This window comes from Galleria mellonella, unplaced genomic scaffold, assembly GCF_026898425.1.
Source record: "Galleria mellonella isolate WM207_F2 unplaced genomic scaffold, CSIRO_AGI_GalMel_v1 utg571, whole genome shotgun sequence".
Lineage (NCBI taxonomy): Eukaryota > Metazoa > Arthropoda > Insecta > Lepidoptera > Pyralidae > Galleria > Galleria mellonella.
Window position 1 is genome coordinate 46,539 of NW_026442121.1, and position 17,152 is coordinate 63,690.

Consider the following 17,152-nt stretch of genomic DNA (forward strand, 5'->3'; position numbering starts at 1 on the left):
TTTCTGGTACTTCGTCAGGATATACTGTTAGTGTAAGCGAGATTGGAATTAAAAAAATTAATAAAAATAGTAGCGCCCCTGGCGGTTGGTTTGCGAAAATTCAAAGTTTTATACGAATTAACATGTACGAAGTCGTAATCCTATCCGAAGACCTATCTATTCTTGTTTTCACTTTAGGTATTTACGCAGTCAGTTAATTTTTATTTGTTGTTTATGTTTTTGAAAAACAAACACTCGCTCGTGCAAATGATTATATATATTATGAATCATATTGCGTAGAGACATCACAGAAATGAAGTATAGGCAGTCATCTAATACGTAAGTAGAATATAATAAACAAGAAGTGAAGTGTGCACTAGTAGAACTTGGAAGAGACAATTACGATTGAGAGCGACATACATAATATGTAAACATCAAAAAATTAGATGCTTCTTGTAGTTTTTACTAGATGGCGTTATCGGAATTTTAAATATTTAAAAATGCCTATATATTATATATATATATAATGTGTTGAATTTTATTAGTGCAAAGTCGTACCTCCTCAGAAATTTGTTCTTTCTGAGTAAGACTGCAAGTACTTTTTTTTAATAAGTGATAATGGAATGGTTGCCCCGCCCGCGCTATCGGTATACTCTGGCGGGGCACCAGTGAGTGATGATAGGTGAGGATGAAAGTAGGTCAGTTTTTTTTTTTTTTTACAACACAGGGGGCAAACGAGCATGCGGCTCACCTGATGGTAAGTGACTACCGCCGCCCATGGTCACCCACAACACCTACGGCATTGCAGGTGTGCTGCCGGCCTTTTAAAAAGGAATATGCTCTTTTCTTGAAGGTTATGTTGTCGTATCGGTTCGGAAATACTACTAATATATAATAAAAAACATCGTTACGAATTCCACTAGTATTAACTACGATGGTTTCCAGGGGGAAGTGCATAGAGGTCGATCTGATAGGGTGTAATGTTAGTAATGGATCAGTAAGACCGCATTACTAACAATCCCTTTCCCCTAGACTGCAGGTACTGACCTTAATGTAGGAGGTTGCAATTCTACTTTCTTAACTTTATAATTGTTTTGTTAGATTACATAAGTGTAATGGAGTCGGCACACATACAACTTATTATTAGGTATGTGGTTATGTCAATGCAAATAAATTATTGAGTAGCTAAATTCGGAATACCTACCTATGTAAGCAACAAATGTACCGTCATGAGGGTGTAGACTGTAGATGGTATTGAAATAAAACTTATTTTTTTTTTAATAAGGTGTTTATTGTAATAATTATGATTACTTTAGAATCTTACTACACATATTTATAAACTACTTAGTGATTAATTAATCAGTAGCTAACTTGATAAGTATAAAAATAAATTTATTTTTAGAATATTAAACCAAGATGTTAGCTGGAGAAAGAATGCGATAATATGTCCAAAGGCTCATTCTCTTGCAATCGTGCGGCACGACAATATGTGTACTTTATAGAGTCGGTACCAAGTCGTAGATAGTTAGCTGCGGGTATGCGAAAATGTACACATTGGAATATTATACATAGACACTTTCTCCTTTCGGTTTCTCAAAAATCCCTTAAGGGATAAGTGCGCCTGTGCGCAAGTGGATGTACAATAACACAGTATATAAATAAACAAATAAATAATAAATTATATTAAAATAATAATATAATATTCCAACAATAATTATGTGGTTGAAAAATACTGAAGTGTCATTATTTCGCTCTTGAGTGTCGCACATAGGAAAAGGAAACGCATTTAGTAGCAGTCGAATCTTTAGTACTTAGCGGTTGACAGTTGAAACTATTTACAAACGGATGGTACAATAAAAATTGACTTTGAATTTTTTAAAAGTGAATAAATTTATTCTGGACGTGCACGTTCTCAGACGAGGTTCGCTGCGGCGGCTGCGAGCGAGCGCAGGCCGCACGAGGCGGCGACGCGCGCGTTGCGGCCGCAGACGGCGGGGTTGACGGCCGCGCTGTGCAGCTCGCTCACCTGCGTCGAGCACGCCGCCGCCGGGTCGCCCGACGTCGCCAGCTTGCCGAGCCTGCAGCGACACACTATTTAGGAACCGTACAACACGTGTACCCGGTGTACATATAGGTATAATAAAATTGTAGCCAAAAACAGGCTTGGTGAAAAATCATTATATACATTGCAAATTTGCAGGAAAAAACTTCCATGATAATATTAAGTTTCAACGGGGCAATATATTTTTTATTATTGAGAACATAGAGGTGTAGCAATTAGATCAGAAACGATCAGTCAAATCTGAATGTTTCTGATTTAGTTGGATTTGAAATGTAAACGAACCAGAACTCGTTGCCGGGGTGCGCGTTCCCGTCCCAGGCGTACGTCATGACGAGCAGCTTGCCGGCGTGCTCGCCGACCAGCGCGGACGACGGCTCGCGGTCCTCCACCTGCACGCTGATGCCACCTTGAGAAATGGTATAAAACTGGTGAATAGACAAAACAAAGTGCTAATGGTCTTTGACATTGGATACATTTCTTAGCTCGCTCGGTACATAGATAGATACTGTTCACTTTCTTATTTGAGTAATTTTTGTAGCGATTTAGAAATCTTAAATTGTTTATTTTACTTCATCTTTAATTTACAATAATTCAAATATGCAAATCCATGTCGAATGGAATATTCAGATGTTAGTTGTAAAAATTTGCCTAAACACTACTTAAATCTATAACTATGATATTGTTACCACATACCTTTTGGATGTGCCTCATTTTTTAGTAAAACTTTCTTCTCGGTTTTAGATGCATTTGACTTGAACAGAGCTAAAATCAGATAAGCAATACTTTATTTTACAAATATCACAATTTTTATTTAACACTATTCTATCTTTTATTTATATTATTTCTTATTGTACTTCGTTCTATCTGATGCTACCTTCCCAGTTTAAAGTTGGAATACACGAGTTAGAATACGCGACGACTGTAGAAGAACTAAATCATTAGCAAAAGCGATTTTTAAAACACGATTATTTTAAAATTGATAAAGTGACAACTACTCACGAAGTACACTATCTCCAGGTTTTATATAAGCAAAATTGACATCTGATATGTTATGCAGCGCTCCGTCGTTAAGCAGTGAGTGTATCCTCTGCAAGAAAGTGAGGATGAACAGGTCCAATTGATGAGGTGATATCTTCCATACGCCGAGACCTGCAGACGTTAGTGGAACAATATTATTATTAATGGTTTAATTAACGCCTCTTTATTTTCACAGTTCCCTTACAATAATTAAAAGAATCTAATTTACTACTACGTGTATTTGTCTAGAACGTTTTTGCATTTCACCTGCACCGATAATATTGACGAAGGCAGGTTTCCGGGCGGCGGCGGCGCGAGCATCGGCCTCGATAAGCACCGTGTCGGCGAGCAGCGTGAGCCGCCGTGAGTACGCTGTAGCGTCGAACACGTCGCTAGAACGCGGTCTTCGTGCGTATCGCTCCGTGAACACGCGTGAGTCACGGGCCGCAACTCCTTTTAGCTGAACTGTTGACGTTAGCTGCTTATATGTCATGCTTGGAATCTGAAGACAATATGAATGGAAAAAATAATACAGTAGAATTGAATGTGGCGAAAGTAGTGTGTCTATGTATGAGGAGGACTTAGAGTTGGTTCAAACAAGAAAAGCCTGTTCCATTTATTCAAAACCTTAAAATTTAATCAAAGCTTCTTTTCGCAGGTTTATCATCTACTGTAGAGTAAATGCCTATGGATATTATTGTATATATGTAATGTATGTATGTATATATGTAAATTATTGCAAGCTACCTGATAAAAGTCCGCCCACAATTTCCTCCACATTTGTTTCGCTGTTACCGGTCCATCCGAAGGAATACTTCCATAGCCATTCTCTTCACGATTCTGGTCTTCCGTAATAAGAATATCTTCGCAGTCTACGCGCCCTGGACGCTGGAAACGTGGCCCTATCACTCCTGTAATAAAATTTCTGATGACCATGACAATTGAGTTTCAACAACATATTTGGAATGTATATTAAAATGCACCATATGTAATGCAATAAGGTTATTAGCATATTGCTATCTATTATATGCGATTAATCAAATTACATATAATCTATTTGGTTTTGGGGAAAAAATATTACCAATTATAATAGCGTCAGTCTCAATGTTGTCTTCCTTGACGACGCCGGAGTTGCGGCGCGTGCCGTCGTTGATGCAGGCGGTGGGCCCGCTGACGGACACCAGCGCAGACAGCTTCAGCTCGTCGTAGCTCAGGTAGTCAGCCAGCACCAGGGGAGGCCGCTCCTCTGCAGTGCCTATGCTCTCCCAACCGCCTTCACTATTATAGGAGTAGAGGAAACTCATATTTTTAACTACATTACGTAATTAATGTTAAATTATCACAGATCAGGAACTTACCCCTTTTTACCTGACCGAAGCAGGTAGACATCTTGTTTCTTCATAAAACATATAGCTCGTTTGTGCAGTATCCTATCAATAAGTTCTACCACAGACATTTTCGAATACATTTCTTTTTCGACGATTGATCCATACTTCCTAAAACAATTTATTTTTATAAGTCATTCTTTTTCTCTTTTTACGATGCTTAACCTTTTTAGCAAAATTCTTTTATATGGCATACCTCTTGTAGACTAGAAAGTTGGCCATGAGGACGAGCACCCGTTCATGGAGTACAGGGTAAGTGGACCTTACATTTTCTTTCAGCTTTTCAATAGGTCTCCTTGTCTTGAGTTTTTCTAATCTGAAATACAACGGGTACTGAAACCTTTATAAACACTTAAATATCACATTAATATAATAATAATATTTTTTTATTTTAAGTGTACGTATTATTAGATTTCGTCAATAGCTAATTCTATAAACCATTCACTAATTACCTTACAGTGTCGATAGGAAATTTAATAGGAAACTCATTGCTCCTTCGAATAATTTCTTGAAGATCATCAATTAACTCTGGTGGAGTGATATTTGTGCATTCTTTAAGTAGCTGCTTTGCTTCATCGGAAATATTTGGCGCTCCCCAAGGCTCCTTGCACCTGAAATTAATTAGGGAGTACGCTCGTCATTGCCATACACAATCTGTCTTGCGAATACCAAAAAAATAAAAGAATTGCCGTTAAATTACAGGGTGGCCCATAAGTCCTTAGTAATGAAAAAAAAATAATTAAAATAAAACTAATTACACTATGAATAATATTTTTATTTGTAAATATAGCTAGAAAAACGGGAATTATTTTTTGTAAATAACGTCGTCCAAATGTAATCCGTTACAGTCACGGCACTCTTGCAAACGCCTTCTGAAATTGTCGATGACTGCGCGGCACGTCCCTGCTGAAATACTTGCCATTTCTCTGCGGATGTTTTCTTTTCGGTCATTAATTGACCGCGGGTTAGAGTCGTACACTTTAGCCTTAAGATAGCTCCACAAAAAAAAAATCCATTGGAGTCAGATCCGGGCTACGTGGTGGCCAGGAAATGTCTCCTCTCTTAGAGATAACTTTGTTTGGAAAAAGTTGACGGATAACGGGCATAGCAGTATTGGAGGTGTGGGAAGTTGCTCTATCCTGTTGAAACTGTTTTTACCAGAGGGAGACTTTGTACAAAAGTCGATTGCTTGGGTACCTCTGTCCCATTCGTGTTTCAACCGTGAAGCAGTTGTGTTTGCATGGCTGTGTTTCGGTTTGAAGGGTGGGATATGGCGTGAATTTACTGGGTACAGAGGAATAACACCTGAGTCCTTAGGAATGGCAACGCATGGGGGGTATCATGGGCGAAACAGTATACTCTGTTATGTCCATGGTACTGCTCATGTCTATAGGCGACGGTTACCACTTTCCATCAGGTGGGCCGTCAGCTTGTTTGCCATTCTAAGTTCTATAAAAAAAAAAAAAAAAAAAAAAAAAAAAAAAACCATGTTCGGGCATTAAAGCCTGGAAAGTTTTGCAATTTTTGTGTGAAAAACTCCTCGATCATGGCCACATATCGCTCCGAAGTAACAGTAACAATACGCCCTCTGCCGTCCTCAAAAAAGTAAGGCCCTATGATGCCATGGGCTGACATAGCGGCCCAAACTGTAACTTTAGGGCTATGTAAGGGCTTCTGGTGCTTAAGTTTTGGATTAATTGAGCTCCAATAGCGGCAATTTTGTTTACTAACGTGTCCGTTAATGTGGAAGTGTGCCTCATCAGAGAACATTATGTTATTGAACGAAGTAAACCGATTAAACATTTCATTAGCATAATTCACTCTCTGAATAGCATCAGTTTCTTTTAATTTTTGCACCAACTGAATTTTGTAAGGGTGCATAAGTAAATCTTTCTTCAAAATCCGTTGTAACGATGTCCTGGATACGTTTAATGCACTGGAACGCTTACGAGTTGACTGTGTAGGATTTTCACGAATAGATTGTGCCACTGTGTCGATGTTTTGTTCCGTACGTGATGTCCTTGAGCGACCCAACCGCGGTTTATCTAACGTCGAACCGGTCTCCTCGAACTTAGCAACCCAATTCTTAATCGTTTGGAGAGCTGAGGTGTCATCAAAGTTGTGTAAACCTTTGTGTTCTCGAAATTTACGCCTCGCAACGGTTGCCGAATTGTTGTTTTGATAAAACTCGCGCACACAAAACGCACGGTCCGCTCCGGTGAAACGCTCCATCGCGACTAAATTCCCAGAAACCGAAGTTACTGCCCCCGCTTCCCCTGCACCGCTCACGCGCGCCGTTTTCGTTTAATTCAAATTTTACTTTTCTAAGGACTTTTGGGCCACCCTGTATTTTACATTGAAACTAAAAATATGGTTAATAGATAATAACTTTTACAATATTAATGATTTTTTGTAAACTATAAATGTATATATTAATGCCGTGTCTTGTTGTCACATTGATTTTGTGTTAAAACTTAAAATTGTAATTTTATTTTTATTGATTTTTATTTGACATATGTATAACTTTTCTATCATTCTTATTTATGTTGTACTAGCGTTCAGAGACCACGTAGGTTTATATTTATTTATTCGTGTTTTAGACCACGTACCATATGCCATCGTCCACACTATTATTATTATTAATCCTGTAAGAGTGCCCATTGAAGATCACACAAGAAGTAATATCTATAGCTTACCATGAAATACTTTGAATTTTCCGTACTATATCCATATTCTGGTTAATCTCGTTTTCCTGAAATTTATTGATTTATCTTTTATCTAATACTTATAAGTATGACTGATTAAGGTGATTCAACTTTATGTTACAGCGTTAAATCATAATGTATTATTAAATATCTTATTAATATAATAAATGTAGAAGTTTATAACGTTGGTTTGTTACTGTTTCGCAAATATATTACTAAACAGATTTGAATGAAATTTGCCGCAAGAGATAGCTAGTAAATAATAATAACAATTTATTGGAGTCAGAATAGATAAGTTTGTAACTACAGAAAATTTTCTTAACGTGTTATTATATAAAGAGAAATGACAAACAAAACCTGTATTAAATCAGGATAGTTGAAACTAAACTTTATAAATTGTCATAATCATTCTAGAAAAGGCAGTACGCTACGGGAAAAATAGGTACTACATGTTGTTTAAAAATATTATAGTTAATGTATACTAGAAACAATAGATGGCGACACTTGCTTTTGTTGACTTGTTTTCCTTATATTTAGTCAATCAGTGGTAAGGTAGGTAAGTTATTATGTATACTTAACCTAGTCACTTGGTTGCATGCATTTATTTTTCTAGCAAATAAAAAATTATCCAGAATACAATTATAAAATTATTATTCCTAAATAGAAAAAAATAACATATCTCATTAATAATAGGTATTTACCAAGTATGTAGAATACACCGCTGTCTTGTAATATTATTAGTCAATACTGTCTGTAATTAAATAACTGCACTATACAAATAAACAGGCAACATAAACCTGTAATTAACTTGCTTGACACGTTACTAATTTACGTTCTTGTGTATTACATATATTTTAATAGTTACCGTTCGAATTGTGCTTGTTTAGTAACGAGACGAGTGCGGCGCCGCCGGTCGCCGCTCTCTGTTTGTTTGTGGCAGTGCTGTGCTATGATGTCACGCGCAATGTGATTCACGCATATCCATTCTGTAGGCGGTAACTATATACATAGGCGAGATATAGAGTAGATACCGGGGAATTATTACGACTTGTTATCATTCGCCGATACGTCGAACTATTGTTAATTAATTGATAACAGAATTTTACGTTTTTAATGTAGGTATATTTTGTTTTACACCAAATACTTTTTTTTATTCCGTTAAACGGCTCCACTGGCAACAGAATTAAAGTTTTTTATTCTCATTATATATATATATATATATATATATATATATATATATATATATATATATATATATATATATATTATATGATATTTAAAAAGTAATTAGAATGTGTAAAAATAGGAGAAAAAACACTAATAGGTAGAGATTGTTAGAAATGCGGACTACCAGCCCCATTGCTAGCAGTATACCCTGGTAGGTCAACCTTCACGTGGTTCCCCCTGGAAACCATCGTGCCGAATTCTAGTTGTATTCATCACGATGGACTAACTGACCTGCTTTTTCAGTTACCATATGGATGATTCCATTATCATCAATTAAAAACAGTAGGTAGTAAGGCATGTATAGAGGGATTCCCAAATGCAGGCAGCATACCTCGCCGACTGGCTTAACTAATTTATGAATAAAAAAAGTGGCGGCTGTTGGATCCGTAGCAAGTAATATGTTTTAATATTACGCAATTTTACAATTATGCCTAGGATTCTCTATTGCGTAATTTTACAAATTACAATTGAACATTTCTGATTTCGGTTCATGGATGCGGCCACATTATTATACAGAACGTATGAAATACAGTTGTCATTCCAAGGTTTTGCGTCATTGATAAGTAGGCAAGTATTGAGTCGTTAGTTAACGGCGAGACAGGTCCAACGGAGCGCCATTACGCGTAGACACAACTTTCCCTTCCACTACGCTCGCCTGTCGTAACCGCTCGACCACTTCCCACCCATCACGAAACACCAGTCCGTGTTCGCTTCACAAACATAATACACCAGTTTATTTGGTCGTTGTATTCCAACGGAATCTCGCTGTGACGAAACCAGTGCTATATTACTATGGAGTGTCTGAAATACTTTATGTTGATGGTTAGTTGACAATTCAGTTATAGTATAGAATGACTTAATTATTTTTGTTTTGTATTGATTGGGACAATGATTAGAAAGTGTTGTGTCGAAGGATGCCCCCATTAGGCTGACTTACTCTTCACATTGTGTCATTCTGATGTGTTTTTTTATAATGTAATGTATTTTTTTGTTGCTGAAGTAGAACCATCTCTGTTTAGTGTACTAAAACGTAAATGGAAATAAGATTTGTTATGCGGAAGGAACTGTCTAGTGGATAATTCTAGTAAGTTCTCAGAGAGGTATTTTTTATGCATCTCTGACTGGCGAACAAGTCGACGGCCCACCTAACGGAAAATGATAACTGTCGTATATAGACACATGATTATCTATGCCTTATCGTATGTTTTTTTTATGCAACTTAGAATGGCAAACAAGCTGACGGCCCACCTGACGCAAAGTGGTAATCGTCATGGTAGACATGAGCAGTACAATGAACATAACAGAGTATACTGTTTCGCCCATGATACCCCCCATGCGTTGTCATTCCTGAGGACTCAGGTGTTATTCCTCTGTACCCAGTAAATTCACTGCCATATCCTAGCCTTCAAACCGAAACACAAACACGCAAACAAAAATGCTTCACAGTAGAAACACAAGTGGGACAGAGGTGTCCAAGCAAAAGACTTTTGTACAAAGTCTTCCTCTAGTTATTGTATCTAGGTAATTGACATGGAACCGTTATTGCGCATTTAAAAAAAATATAGGTGAAATGAGACTATTCTTGTTTTGGAAGAAGTTTAAATAACACCACAATATTATAATAAATACTTTCCTCAGTATTTATCTTCTACTTTAAAAATGAACGTGTAGTGTGTTACACAAATGAGAAATATTCATTTAAATTTTTAAAATTTAAATGGAGAACAAGTTAACGGCTTGCCTAATGCAAATTGGTAACCATTCCTAAACAAATGTCACAGAATACTCATGAGATGCCATTCCTGTGGACTAAGATGTTACAGAGAATATGTGTGATATCTTGTATATCTATCTAGGATATATTTTAATATTATTTCAGGGCTCAGATTAGTCAAATGTCAATAATATCGTCAATAAAACCTGCGTTACGTAGGTCATGTCACGTATGCTATTTATTTGTATGGCATGCTAACGCAATCACAGTATCGAACAACTTGCTATTAAATGACAGATGGCACCACTGACACAATTTGTTATGTAACAAACCCATAGGTCAAGGAATTGTTTTACTTGATAATGATAATACGGATAGAAAAAATATGTTTATTTGATTACTCGCGATTAATAGATGACGGTGAAAGTCTTTTGGCCCATCGTGACGAACTCATCATGAATAAATTAAGATGATTTTCAGAGGGACCGCGTGTAGATCGATCTGATAAGATATATTTTTATCAATTGGGCTGAAATCTACGACGCTATAAGCTGATGGAGTTTCCCTTATTTTTCAGCTGGTGGTAGTTCTTTGCACGCTATCATCAGCGCGCGCCATCATCCCGCAGCCGAGGGCGCCCAATTTCCAGTACTTTGAAAGGTGAATATGGAATTTTAGGTCATAAATAGAATCTTTTAACTTTTTTTATATGAAACTGGGAATGTAGAGGTAATTGCTTACCTTCATGCGGTGTCATTTCTAAGGTTTTTTTTTAAATAGATGATAATGTAATGATAACTCCGCCTGCGCTATCGGTATACATTGGTAGGGTACCGGTGAGGGATGATAGGTTTGGATGAAGCAGGTCAGTTAGTCCATTGTGACGAATTCAACAATAAATTAAGCACGATGGTTTCCAGGGGGAACCGCGAGGCGGTCGACCTGATAGTTTATTGCTAGCAATGGGGTTGCTTATCCCCATTACTAACAATCCCTTCTTCTCCTTTCATTTCTAATATTTTGCAATACCTGGAAACACTGTTGTAATTTAAATTCATCCATATTACTGTTGTTGTGTTGCAGGCCCAACTATCGATACCCATACTACGACGAGAACGGGCGAGGCAAGCTGCTCTACGGCTACGGAGGGCCCGAGCTGTACCAGTACAAGTCCTACTCGCCGCTAGAGGGCATACACTAGGGGAACCGAGCTGTGTCTCGACAAATACAACATTAGACAAGGTGATTGGAAAGGTACTATGTAATTATGTACCTATTTGATGTATAATGAAGAACACCGATGTATTCATTAATAGTTATTCGTATGTGGGTACTAAAGAATGAAAAATTCGGTAATGAATAATAATAGGTACTTGTTATTATAGAGACAAGATCTAATTCTCCTGCCATTAGTGCGAGTTTAATACATTCAGGTACTGAGAGCCTACCATGAAACGTTTTCTGAAATTGCAGGGCCGAACGAAACAAAAGTTTGACGTCAATATTACATAATACGGACCATTTAAAAAAAAAAAAATGTTGAAATATCGTTCCATTGGACTTTTATGGTAGGATTTATGACGAACAAAAGCTTCATTTACTGTACAGATTTCGGTATGAACAACAACACGAAATGGAGTCGGAAAATTCGAAATTTCACTTCATGGTAGGCCCACTAAACGTACTAAACGCAATAGTAACATTAATCTTTGTACAAGTACAACTCACACTAGGAGTTTGGAGCGAGTGACACTAGTTACTCTGTATATAGAAACATTACAAATAATAATAATAATAGAATGTTACTAGTACCCTGGTCTCACACGTATTCCTTTTCAGTCTTCGGACGTTTAGTCCTTTTAAATTTATTATTATAAGTATTGTCTTCTTCTTATAAAAAAATAAAATCTTGGTTAATTGATAGATTTGTGTTCCAAGCTTACTTGATGGAAATTTATAATCGTTGTTTATAAACATGAACAGCACCGTGGACTGTTCACCTCCCGTTTATTATAGTTCTATCACGATATATTATTTTACAATATCACAGCGAACAGTAAATATGAATGAGTCGATATTATTTAAATTAGGGATATAAGGTGTAAGAAATTTTGTAAATATATTTTTTATGCAAAATAAATAACTACAATTAAAAACAATTGTTTTTTAATACCTCTAATGCTAATGAGTTGAATTAATTCACCAAACATGCTGGTAACAGGTTTTCTCAGTGGCGTAAATGCGAACTGAGAGGCTTCGTTCTAGTGGGGCCCCTTATTGTTTTGGACTGGGTATAACTATAGTTACCGTAATAAAAGGATGTGAAACTATGAGTTTTTGCTAAGTATGCATATAGTCTTCTGGAAATGGCGAATCCGAAGACTCGAATAGTAATCTTAAATCGTAAGACACGTAGAGCTACTTGTATAAAAACGCCTGTCACTACATAAGGCAGGGGTCCCACAAAAAAGTTGTTCGAGTCGATGTGGCATTGAAAATAATTTCTAGAATGAAGTTGTGTTTTCGGTCAATTTTCTATTAAAACCGAAACTCAAAAAGGCCAACGGAAACCGTAAGTATGGTCGGTGTCTAAAATGTGTACATTTGAATGCTCAGTGCTAAAAACAATCTATTATTCTAGAAGCATATTTACGATCTTGACTTCAACATAGTTATAGGTTTATGCTTCAACCGTTTACAGACATAAGTACTTACTAAGCAAGGTATATCATCTTGAACACATGACATATTAAACCTGTATCGCTAAGAGCCTTGAACACGTACAATATCAAAGTATATTTGCACATGTAGTTATTAGATTCGTTTATATTGTTTATTTTCATCTTCAAAACACGGCTGAATGTCCTATAGCGAGTCAGTCGTATTATGACAGTTGTGGAATCATGTTTATAAAAGAGGGAGTAGCACTTTTGTTCTTATTTATGACGGTCGAATGTGTATATGTTTATTCAAGTTTTTGGGCTCCACTATTTGATCCAAGAATTCTCAATTATCGAGTCTATATACCCTTTAATCCAGAAAATGGAAAAAATGCAAGGAATCAATACATAAGTAAATATGGTGTTAGAGGCGAGAATTTGATTGCAGATTTGGGAAACGGAAAAGGTATCACTAGCTATTCTGAAGATAACATTCAGGTAAGCTATTCGAAATGAATTTAAATTTGTAAAGTCAACAACTTTATATCTTTTAGCCCTTGTTTCTATTCTGATATTCGCCTTTAGTTCCCTATTTATCGTACATCTCTTTATACAATTTAATGTATTTCAGGCATCTTTAATTTAGTTTGGACATGAGTTCTGTTTTCTTTGTACTTATTTCACAAGGTGTGACGAGGGATGAGACTGCCTAGTCTATTGTAAAAAGACTTAGTAACGACTGTGTTTACATTAAGTTTGTATGGAAATCTGAGTTTCTGTACCATCCATTTGAGGTGAAGCTATGTTTTCAATACTAAAATGTGATTGTTTTCTGTTACACTAAAGACTCTGATGTAGTCAAAATACATGTAGGTATCTAGGTAATAAACAAGGTTATAATTCTTAAGGGCTTTTACCTTCTTCAGGTGTATCAGCCCTTTTTATTTTAATGGGTGAAAATGCTATGGTAACCCCGTCTGCGCTATCGGTATACAATGGCGGGGCACCAGTGATAGATGACTAATGAGGATGAAAGCAGGTCAGTTAACCCATCCTGACGAATTCAATTACAATTAGCCACGATGATTTCCAGGGGGAACCACGTGGAGGTCGACCTGACAGGTTATATTGCTAGTAATGGGGCTATTTGACCCCATGACTAACAATCCCTTTCCCTCCGTATCAGCCCTATTGTAGTCTATTATTCTATATGGTCTATATACCCTATTTTACCTATTTTGTCATTCACAGAAAGAGAGGCATTAATGTATGTAATGTAATAATAGGACAACATACTATGCTAGTGCTATGGCCGTGTTATCCCGGCAAAGAATAGGCCACTTCATCCTTCCCGTGGGTGTCGTAAGAGGCAACTAAAGGACGGCGAGAGATGGGCAGCAGCATCCCTCTTAAACAGGGGGGAAAAGGGATTTATTAGCAATGGAGTTTGACAGCTCCATTGCTAGCAATATGCTTTATTAGGTCGACCTCCACGTGGTTCCCCCTGGAAACCATCGTAAACAATTCTTGTTGAATTCGTCACGATGGGCTAACTGATCTACTTCATCCTCACCTATAATCCTTCACTGGTGCCCCGGCGGTGTATACCGATAGCACGGGTGGGGTTACTATTCCATTAACATTCATTAAAAAATCCCTCTTAAACACCTCTAAAGCCTGACTGCGGTTGCCAATTCGCCTGTCAAGAGTGGCAACTACTGGCAAAGCCCCCCAAGGGGGAGGCTTATATTTAGCAGTCGATAGTTAGAAACTGATATGATGATGATGATGATTACACTAGTAGCTTGTAAAACACTGTTATATTGTTTTTATTGCAGGAAAATAATAATGTGAAATTTTACTACACATTTCCTGGAGCCTACCAGAATGAAAACTATCTGTATAAATAAAGTAGCCATAGATAAAAATGTATGTAGCAATATCTTTTCTTTGTTTGAATGAAATTATAATTCATTTATATATTAATCAATTTTGATTTAATTTATTTAGTTATTCTAATTCTGTTTGTATCAATAAAATTTTTAAGATTCATTATTTGTACATTTATTTCATCTCTTAATTGTCCACTCACAAGACACTTGCATTTTCTTTCACTCTCTGCAATATATTTCTTCAAATATTTTCAAATAACGAAGTAATAAACTTAAAATAAAAAAGAAGTAATTTTATTTCCTTACATAATTAACTTATTCTTACAGACTAAATGCTATATAACACATCATATCCTCCGTTTCTGTGTGCTGATGTAGAGCACATTGTTACCTCTGATGAAGGCATCACCGTACTTATTTTTCAGCTGTCCATTCACATACTCCTCGGTTTGTTCAAGAGCTATGTTCATGTAGCCATCCAGACATGCCAGCACCCCTGTAATGGATGGATTCAAGTTTTAAATGTTAAATCTATTAGATTTTGTTCTTTGCACTTGTTGTTGTATTTTTACATTTTTAGTTTATATTATATATTTAATAGATGCAAATGGCAATGGTAATCTGGTAAGAATCAAGAAATAGTGCATATTTCTTTATGTTGAAAGGGTATCAATGAGAGATAATAGGTAATAATCAAGTAATATACTCTGTATAAGCAACATTCTTTATATTTCAAGTAAAAATATTTTCTACACAGTAAGTATTTTTATACTCCTTTTTTCCCTACAAGTAACTTTTCGCAATAAGAATTTTTTTTTTATTGAAATTGGTTCAAATAAATTGCTTATACAGAGTGTTCACTGTAACAAATAAATAATAAAGTCAAATACACTAATCCACTATAAAATACATACATGTTTAGGATGAGACTGTTAGTAATGGGGTGTAACAGCTTCATAACAAGCAATATATAACAGGTGGTCTACCATACTGTTGCCCCTGGTAGCCATTGTGGTTAATTACTGATGAATTTGTTATACAACTTAGAATGGCAAACAAGCTGACGGTCCATCTGATGGAAAGTGGTAACCGTCGCCTATAGACATGAGCAGTACCATGCACATAACAGAGTATACTGTTTCGCCCATGATACTCCCCATGCATTGCCATTCCTGAGGACTCAGGTGTTATTCCTCTGTACCCAGTAAATTAATGTCAACATTATGATGTGGCCTGATTTGTTTTTCTCTTCACATATCATATCTCACTGGTACCCCACCATACGTATACCAGTAGCGTAAGTGATGCAATAGTAGCCCATTTCATTTTGACTCATTAAAAATAAATATATATTCTATATCTTAGATTATATAGATAGAGTGATTCCATACAAATGCTTCGAGAAAAGTGGATCAACTTTTTCATACAATTTTATATGATAAATATTTTTGAATGATTCCTTTTATAACTTCTATATTTGTTTTGTCTTATATATTCTGCACCTTTTTTAATACGCAAAAATTCATTTTACTTATTAAATAATTAAATATAGTTACGGCAAAATGCATTGTGTGCATAAGTATATAGAACATTAATAAAAAAAACCGAGTTAGCTAATTTGAGTTAGCTGACAAAAAGTTCATCCGTTTTTGAGGCTCGATGCTCTATCTATATAATATAAGGTCTATACTTACGATAATTCGTATATTTATTAGACACAACTTGTTATTGTTTACCTCACTACTTCAATTGTATATCAAATGAGTATTAACCTCGGAATAAGTACATTATGCCAATATTAGACAGCGACAAATAAGACAACAGTACGTCTGCTAATATTGTTATACATTAAAGCACTATTGCGCACGAATTCAAGGATCCGCATGTGTAAACAATCAAGTAAACAAGTAAAAAGCTCACCTCTATAATCGACCCCACTGTTTAGCTTCACAACGACAGGGCGGCCGTGAATTTGCTGGATAAATGATGAGAGAGCTTCCTTGCGACTCATTCTTTACAAATACTAGATGGTTAAGTATATCCTGGATAAAATATAAATTAATATGAGCGGTATGAAATGTACCGACAGTTCTGTTTTTCCATACATAGATTTATAAAATTTTGAGGTTAGAAGTTTTGACATTTGAATGACAATGACATTTCCGACGCAAAACGTGCGTTTTGTTGTTTCACAGTCGTTCTAGTAAGGTAAGCTATCAAGTACACTAAAAATAAATTATATAAAACTTGTATTCAATATTTTCTTTATTCCTGCTTATAATAGGAATTGTTACATCAGATAAACTACAGATAAAAAAGTATTGCATTGTCAAGACACGCAGTGTCACTATTTAGTTTGCGGCTTACATTATTTTTAATTCTTATGAAATTTATCACGTTGGGCTAACTGAGCTGCTTTCATTCTCATCTATCATCCCTCACCGGTGCTCTGCCAGTGTATACCGATAGCGTTAACGGGGTTACTGTTATTAATGGAAACCTATGTTTGTT

The 17,152-nt window shown here is 36.2% G+C and overlaps 3 protein-coding genes across 5 annotated transcripts; 1 reads left to right on the forward strand and 2 right to left on the reverse strand.

Moving 5' to 3' along the window:
* Window positions 1-1,245: 1,245 nt before the first annotated feature.
* LOC113509427 (uncharacterized) lies at window positions 1,246-8,154 on the reverse strand. 3 transcript variants are annotated; one of them, XM_052899466.1, is made up of 12 exons: window positions 8,014-8,154; window positions 7,140-7,195; window positions 4,896-5,054; window positions 4,640-4,759; window positions 4,417-4,554; window positions 4,140-4,336; window positions 3,806-3,969; window positions 3,326-3,560; window positions 3,041-3,190; window positions 2,735-2,803; window positions 2,324-2,447; window positions 1,246-2,057 (listed from the first exon to the last, which is right to left on the reverse strand). In XM_052899466.1, the coding sequence occupies exons 2-12, from the start codon at window positions 7,172-7,174 to the stop codon at window positions 1,892-1,894; spliced, it is 1,557 nt and encodes a 518-aa protein (XP_052755426.1). In that variant the 5' UTR covers window positions 7,175-7,195; window positions 8,014-8,154; the 3' UTR covers window positions 1,246-1,891. The 3 variants fall into 3 exon arrangements, with proteins under 3 accessions (XP_052755426.1, XP_026748569.2, XP_052755428.1); XM_026892768.3 differs by having other exon boundaries at window positions 7,850-8,089; XM_052899468.1 differs by lacking the exon at window positions 7,140-7,195 and having other exon boundaries at window positions 7,850-8,089.
* Window positions 8,155-8,958: 804 nt separating this feature from the next.
* Window positions 8,959-12,255, forward strand: LOC113509386 (uncharacterized). Its single transcript, XM_026892720.3, has 3 exons — window positions 8,959-9,197; window positions 10,667-10,749; window positions 11,173-12,255. The coding sequence occupies exons 1-3, from the start codon at window positions 9,168-9,170 to the stop codon at window positions 11,288-11,290; spliced, it is 231 nt and encodes a 76-aa protein (XP_026748521.1). The 5' UTR covers window positions 8,959-9,167; the 3' UTR covers window positions 11,291-12,255.
* Window positions 12,256-14,921: 2,666 nt separating this feature from the next.
* Window positions 14,922-16,777, reverse strand: LOC113509354 (U6 snRNA-associated Sm-like protein LSm6). Its single transcript, XM_052899485.1, has 2 exons — window positions 16,562-16,777; window positions 14,922-15,137 (listed from the first exon to the last, which is right to left on the reverse strand). The coding sequence occupies exons 1-2, from the start codon at window positions 16,650-16,652 to the stop codon at window positions 14,989-14,991; spliced, it is 240 nt and encodes a 79-aa protein (XP_052755445.1). The 5' UTR covers window positions 16,653-16,777; the 3' UTR covers window positions 14,922-14,988.
* Window positions 16,778-17,152: the final 375 nt, after the last annotated feature.